This window comes from Trifolium pratense, linkage group LG7 (assembly GCF_020283565.1).
Source record: "Trifolium pratense cultivar HEN17-A07 linkage group LG7, ARS_RC_1.1, whole genome shotgun sequence".
Classification (NCBI taxonomy): Eukaryota; Viridiplantae; Streptophyta; class Magnoliopsida; order Fabales; family Fabaceae; genus Trifolium; species Trifolium pratense.
Window position 1 is genome coordinate 19,921,224 of NC_060065.1, and position 8,248 is coordinate 19,929,471.

The 8,248-nt window shown below is 30.7% G+C and overlaps 1 protein-coding gene across 1 annotated transcript; it reads left to right on the forward strand.

The window, feature by feature from the left end:
* Positions 1–5,604: 5,604 nt before the first annotated feature.
* Positions 5,605–7,302, forward strand: LOC123899685 (AT-hook motif nuclear-localized protein 22-like). Its single transcript, XM_045950896.1, has one exon. The coding sequence runs from the start codon at positions 6,216–6,218 to the stop codon at positions 7,119–7,121; it is 906 nt and encodes a 301-aa protein (XP_045806852.1). The 5' UTR covers positions 5,605–6,215; the 3' UTR covers positions 7,122–7,302.
* Positions 7,303–8,248: the final 946 nt, after the last annotated feature.

Here is an 8,248-nt window from a genome sequence, read left to right on the forward strand (position 1 = left end):
ATATAAGCTTGTTCTCCAACAAGGAATCAACCTTTTAGAATGTTTGTAGATTTTCTTTCATATGAAGGAGTAATATAATTGATAAACAAATACTAAAACTTATATCAATCCAAGTCTGGATTCACTTTTTTATATCATTCATGCATATGGGGGAATTGGATAAAAAGATTAACCTTTATTTTCACAACAAAATATTTCTGCCTTTATTAAATTGCCGGCTTAAGAGTTTAGCGTTTAGCGGCTGAACTGAAATGTTTTACGATTTTTTATTTTATTTTACAATTAGTGATCATACTATGGATACATTTTACAAATGCATCTGATATGATGTTTTTTCTTTAGGCCTCTATGTATGTTTTATACTCTCAAATATTCCAATTTTGTCATTGCTAAAAACTTCGATTTGCAGAAATCGAAGTTTTTTCTAGTTCAAATTTAGGAAAAATTTGGTTAACAGAAACCGAATTTTTTTTAAGGCAAAAAAAATTCGGTTTGTAGCAACCGAAGTTTTTATTGAAGGAAAACAAAGTAAACTCCATGAAGGGAAAAAGAACCATGGGGGCCTAAAAAGAAAACATCATCTGATATTGTCGATTTGGACAAAAAGACCGATAAATTTTACTCTTAAGGCGATCCATGTACACCTGTCTCAGGAACATGACTCTAAGAGAATTAATGTTTTAGATTTTAAGATCCCTAATCTTTGCCTATAAAAGCCTACCTCGTCTCACTTGATCTTTATAGTATGTGCATATACGAACACTTTTCAATGAGATTCACCGTTCAACGTTTCAGAATTAATGACCCTATACAAGCTTACCATTTCAAAATAAGTATTACAATATGGTTATGATAGGTTTCTTTAATCACAATATAAGATCAATGTTTTTTGCCTTTGGAAAATGATATTATTAACCGTTATAAATTAATCATACTTATTTGTTTAGTAAAAAAAAAAAAACTTATTTTTCATGATTCATAATAATATTGTGTCAAAAAAAAAAAATTACAACATCAAGGACACATTTCTATAAATTATTGGAACTTTTTTGTATACATATTTATTTATTCAGAGTCAATGATTATAAACTTTTACAATTCATTCAATTGTTAATGACCATGGAAGAAAATGTGTGCATATTATATTACCAACCGACCAATAAAAAAGATAAAGTGTGTAATTTTCTCAGTTTCAAATATTATGAGTATTAAATTTGTACAAATTAGTTGACAAACACCATAGAATTTACAAACTTTTGAGTTTTAGTCTTACTCGGGAGTAGTTTCTTAATATATAAACAAAATCAATATTTATAATAAAAATTTGTTGTATTTTCTACATTTGGGTGCTCTTTTCCAGATTTTGGTTGGTGTTCTGTTTTTGGACTGGCCTAGGAGTAGAGTTTTAGACCAAAAAAATTTGGACCAAAATAAGGCCTTAATTAAAAAAAAAAAAATAGTTATAGACATATGATATGAAAAATTAATTATAAATGTATGATTGACTCAACTAGTCAAGATGAGAGCTTCATATTCTTCTTGACCAATATTTAAAAGTTGGACAAATTAAGCAAAATTGGATGTGTAGAAACTTACTATTTTAGTAAATTTTAATAGTAAATTATTAAATTTATTCACAACCAGACTAATTTTAATTCACTCTTTCAATTGTACGGTTAGGTATGTGTTTGATAGATCTCTTGATTGATACTTCTCTTCTTTTTCTTATGGGCTTATTAACACTTGTGCTCTCTCCCAACTTCCCAAGTTTGAGTTTAGTGATACTTATATTTTTATCCATTACAAATAAATTCTTTATTGTTGTTCGGGAAAAAATTATACCTGTTCCATAGTAGATGTAATTTATATTAATAAAAATTCAATTTATGTTAATAAAAAAATATTTAGATTGTCGTTTCACAAAATTCAGATCGAAATTGGAATATATATAGTAGTAACTACATAGACTTGATGCTAGCAATTAAAGTACTAACATCGGATACTTCATCACTCCTAGCTAGAATTGCATCAACTACTACTTTTGAATCACTTTCAAAGGTAATAAGGGAGAAGCATTTGAACTACTTCACACATCGCCTTCTTGTTAGTCAACGTCCCCCCTTCAATTGTAGTGATCTTTTCATGTATGATATCAAAACCAACAAGGATAAACTCGCCGCTACATCCACAGATGCACCAGCCCCATCCACATATATGCCTTCGAATATTGAAGAAACTAGCATCTATATTACATTTTAACCAACCTTGTCAACATTGACAGAGGCTGCCACTGTTAGACTGTTGTAAGCAACTGTTGATCCATAGGTTTAAGTTCATGAACAACTCGCCAATTTTCTCATATTTGCACCGCTTAATTTTGACCCGATTTGTCGAGCATTCATGTAGAAAAGTTGATTTTCAAAATTTCAAGGTGCTAACCAAGTTATTGGGCTCAAGTGGTTAATGAGCTTCACCAAAGGACGAATCGTTCGGGAGAACTTGAGTTCGATTCTTAGGTGGAACATTTTCTTGGCTAGGGATACTTACCTCGACCGAACTCTAAATTGTCGGGGTCCCCTTCCTTTGAGAACTAGAGAGTTAATAAAAAATATAAAAAAATTCAAGGTGTTGAATGCATCCTTTTCAAAATAAAGTTTTCTTTTTGAACTTGTTTACAGGCGTTGTTAAAACACTTGTTAACATTTCTTTTTTTTATTATTTTAAAAGACATAATTATACATTTTATTTTATTTTAGGTCTCCAAAGGAAATCACCTTAAACAATAAAAAGTTCAAGAAACAATCATCTCAATCCCTCCCATACAAAATACAACCTAAAACTAGAACGAAACATTGAAATCGAAGTGAAGCATAATAGAAACATCTCCCACCAAATACACCCTTTCCGAACTATAGTCCCTTCCAAACTAAAAGAAAATGCTGATAACTAAGCACACTCCACACATATATATATATATATATATATATATATATATATATATATATATATATATATATATATATATATATATGGGTTTTGCTATAAGACACCCACCTTCAAATTAGAAGGTGTCTTTTAGCAAGCTACACCTTTGCTAGTTGACAAAAATATTTAACTTTTTTCTTAAACAACCAAAAAAGGAGGGGTATTACCGTAATTAACATACTAGTATAATTATAAAAAATAAAAATTCCAATTTTCTAGTTGAAGGTCATAAGATCTTCTTCTTTGAACCATTTTTTTTTCTTCAGTTAAACTAATTTTTTTTTTATCAAAGCAAAAATTGATTTTCTTTTCCTTCATCATTCAATTTCCATTTTTTTTATCAGCCTCTCCGTAATGAATGACCAATGGGTTGATAAAAAAAATGAAGACTTATTGTTTTGATAAAAAAAAAATCACTTTAGCTTCTTTGGTGTTGCCGGAAATAATGTTTCTGAGCTACTTGCAATTTTTTTAGATCTCTTTCATTCCTTAAACTAATTTTTAATTTTAAAATCAATTTAGAAAATTTTAACCGCCGCAAAGATTTAATCTTTCAATTCTATTGGCTATTTAAGAGCTTCTGGAATAGGTAAAGAAGAGGATGATTCACCTAGCCAAAATTTGTTCAACCAGAATAGCCATATGCATTGCTGACCAATTGGACAAAGAAAGCGAAAATTGGAATTTTAGTTTTTTTTAATAAATATTAATTAATTACAGCCATACCCCTCATTTTTTGGTTGTTTAAGAAAAAAGTTAGATATTTTTGTCCACTAGCAAAGGTGTAGCTTGCTAAAAGACACCTTCTAATTTGAAGGTGGGTGTCTTATAGCAAAACCCTATATATATATATATATATATATATATATATATATATATATATATATATATATATATATATATATATATATATATATATAAAAGTTAGTTACTCAATGAATCTCTAAAGTAAATTCTTATAATGAAATGCTAACTAGTATTCTCTAGACTCTAAGAAACTCAATATGATCAAATGTTCTTGAAATTTGTGTATTCAATTTTTTAAAAATATAAAAAATATTATTTTTAATGTAAAACTTATTTGTTTTATTTTTTTTTTAACAAAAATGTTAAACAATGCTTCGGGAACACTAGTTAAGATGCAAAAATAGTAATTTAGCATTGGAGTTTGTGCAGTCAACTCCTCGAAAGTTTAAACAATATTCTTTTCTTTTCAAAACTTTCTATTTTTAGTTTCCTTAACCAGTGTCTGGGGGCACCGGTTAGCATGACCCTTTTTTTAAACTAGTTTTCTGGAGAAATTATTTTGTTTTATATAAACTTTTTTTTGACAAAATCAGTAATATATAAACTTAAATAAAAGGAATGTATGAACATTTTTAAGTAAGAAAGAAGTGATCTTTTGCACGAGATATAGCTGAACATTGAAGTATACCGATTGTAGGAAGGAACCATCAGAGGAAGCAATAATGAGTTCCAAAGACATAGAGATAGAGGTTGTTGTCTGAAAAGAAGGTGCACATAACACAAACAAAGAGAGAGATAGATAATAGTAATAGTAGTAGTAGTAAAGATTAAGGTTTTAGAGACTGACTAAGGTTTTTTACCCAATTAATGAAAGACATATATTTTAATCTATTTTATTTGCAGCTTTTTTTCAATATAGAATAACAAACTTAAACATACACAAGAGAGAAAATTTACAAGCATGTTAGTCTTGAATTAATGGGTCCCACATTTGTAGGTCCCACAACACCGCCCATGCGCACGCTGTCTTTCTTACCAATATCAAACCCATCATCGATCCGATTCCTTGGACCTAACCCTAACCCAACAACAAAAAAAAAAAAACACAAAGTTATAACAAAAAACCCAAATTCTTTCATCCGAAAAAAAAAAATAATAAAAATTATTTGATGTCAGAACTGATTCAATAACCAGGTTAAGGGTCTTTTCGAATTTGACTTATTTTCAAGCTTACTAAAATAACTTATGCTGATAAATAAAGCTTTATGTTAGTTTAAAAATTTTAACTAACAAAAATTATTAATGCTACAGTGGATCACCTTCACAAGTGGTCCACCGTGGACAAGTGATATACCGAATATGAATTTTACGAAATTCACTGTTTGATTGAAAATTTATATCGTATATATCATCCATAATTTTTTTAAAATTTTTTGAAAATAATTTGATATGTTATTGAGACCTATCAAAATTTACGTTATTTAATAAACTGTTAATCTTGATGTGTCTCAATAACATATCAAATGATTTTCAATTTTTCTATGGATGATCTATATGATATAAACTTTCAATCTAACAGTGGATTTTATAAAATTCGTATTTGTTATAATGTTATTTATGACTGGTCCACCATGGACCACTTGATGAAGTGGTCCATATTAGAATTTACCGGATATCTTTATAAGTTTTTTTCATAAATTATCTTGAAAAACTTATAATATACATAAAAATTTATTTATTTGCATAAACTATTTCACGTAAATTCAAAAATAAATCAATCCAAACGGATCTTAGATGATCTAGTTGGTCGAATATCGGTGCTGAAAAAAAAAAAACAGCATCCTCACTCACCTCAATATCATTATTAAACCACATAAACAAAAGCTTCCTAAGCTGTTTGTTTTTCTCTTCCTTTTCTTCTCCCCTTCTTAAACTTTTCCTTTTCTTAGAACAACTCTTTATTACCTTATTTCCTCCAAACCTTGAACTACCATCTCTTTACTTTACTTCCATAAAAAAGTAGCTTAGCTAGCTACTTTTCATATACCAAAATCAATAACCAAACATATTTTGCTACAAGTTCTTCTCTCATGAGATCAATAAATGGTGTTTGAAATTTCTTTGGTGGGTTTTTTTCAAACAAAAAAAAAAAAAACCATTTTTTGTTGTTGTTGAAGGTAAGTTCTAAGTAGTAGAGAGCATGCCATCAACAATACCTAGCTAGTTAGTTCTTCTTTTTCCACCCTTCAAAGTAACCCAAAAATCAAAGAAGAAAAAATAGAAGCTAGAAAACAAAAACATAAAACCTCTCAAAAGTAAATCACTACCTAGATCCTTGTCTATCTCTTTCTCTTTTCTAGCTCTACTTTTTTTCTCTTCAATTTTCAAACAATCTAGCTAGGGTTGTGATTTTGTGAGGATATTATTGATCTTAGATTATATCATTTAGAGAAGAAAAAACCCAAAGAAGAAAAAGAAAAATCATGGATCAAGTATCAGCACAAGGTCGTCCTCTTCCTTTTCTCACTAGAGATCTTCATCTTCATCCTCATCATCAATTCCACACCAACCACCAAACCAATGAAGAAGAACAACAAAGTGGCAATGGCAACTTAAGCCGAGGCCAAAAACGAGAACGAAACAACAACGATGATACTCCCACAGGCGGAGAAGGAAAAGACGATGGAGGCAGTGGAAGTGCGGGAGGAGGTAGTGGTGGTGAGATGGGAAGAAGACCAAGAGGAAGACCAGCAGGTTCTAAAAACAAGCCAAAACCCCCCATCATTATCACGAGAGACAGCGCAAACGCACTCCGATCCCACGTGATGGAGGTCGCGAACGGATGCGACATCATGGAAAGTGTGACGGTCTTTGCACGGAGGAGACAGCGTGGTGTCTGTATCCTCAGTGGAAGTGGGACCGTCACAAACGTGACTCTCCGTCAACCAGCATCACCTGGTGCGGTAGTCACACTTCACGGAAGATTTGAGATATTATCTTTATCTGGCTCTTTCCTGCCGCCGCCTGCTCCACCAGCAGCGTCAGGATTAGCCATATATCTAGCTGGCGGACAAGGACAAGTAGTCGGTGGAAGCGTGGTGGGACCGTTGTTGGCTTCCGGTCCCGTTGTTATCATGGCAGCTTCCTTTGGAAATGCAGCTTATGAAAGGTTGCCTTTAGAAGATGAAGAAACACCAGTGAATGTGCCAGGAAGTGGAGGGTTAGGGTCACCAGGAACTATGGGAACTCCACAACAACAACAGCAACAACTTGTGGCAGATCCTAACACTTCATCACTTTTCCATGGAGGAGTTCCTCAAAATCTTCTCAATTCATGCCAATTACCAGCTGAGGGCTATTGGGGTGGAAGTGCTCGTCCTCCTTTTTAACCAAAAAAAAATATGTTATTCACTTAATCACTTCTCATCATGCTTTTCGTTTTATCTTTGTTTCTTTTTTCTTATCTTAATTTGTTTTGTTTTTGTTTCACCCCTTTTACTTTCTCTTTATCATCACTTGTTCATTCTCCTTCTTATAACTTAGTTTAAATTGAAGACTTTTCTTTGATCATATGGTATTGACTCTCTCTCTCTCTCTACTTGGTGATGTATAAATTCATGAATTTTTTATGGAGTTTGAATTTGATGATATTTGCATCCATAAACAGTTTAATTAATTTTCTTGTTGAGCTAAAAATGTTCTAAGTTGCTTCCAAATGAAGCAGCAGAAACTAGCATGTGATGTCTCACTCTCTTTCTATTTTTTTGCTGCAATTTTAGTATCTTGTCTGTTAATTTATCAGTCAATCTTTGCATAGGGAGGAAAAAGAGAATAATTTTTCATCTTTTAATAATTTTTATTTTGAATTTTTTTTATATAACTTTTTTTTGCCTTTTTCCCATTTTTGGGGTGGTTAATTTCTAGGATTTCTAACCTAGCTAGATTCAGATTCTAAAATAGACAATTGATAAATAAACCAACAAAAAAATGCACAATGAACATGTTAAAAAATTTATCTATTTCAAGAAAAGTGTGTGTTGGACACAATAATTAGTTCCCTTTGTAAGTTAGAAAACACTAACTCAAACATCATTACTATATACACTCTCACTTTCTTTGCTACTAACACCCATCATTACATCCAAACTCATGTCCTTTTCACACCCATGTTCTCAAAATTAGCACTATCATTATTATGTTATACTATGTTTCATTAATATATATTTTCTCTTCACCAAAAAAAAAAAATTATTTTTTTTTCAATTTTTTTCATCCTTTTGAGTTTTTGTTTCTCTAGCCATCTAGTGTTTAGAAGAAATGTATTTTAGTGATATAAAGTTTAGTCTAGAAATAATATATTGTTTTGAACTCAATTATCAAAAGTGGTTAATATATTTTTTATCTAGTATCGCTATTCTGAACTTTCTTAGTATTTTCTTTATATTAATGTAATATTATTTGCCATTAAAAGACAGAAATCAAACTTTCTTTCATATAGGACATATAAAATATGAAG

Bases quoted from the DNA above. Each gene is read 5' to 3' on its own strand.
- LOC123899685 (XM_045950896.1), top strand. From the start codon at position 6,216: ATGGATCAAGTATCAGCACAAGGTCGTCCTCTTCCTTTTCTCACTAGA.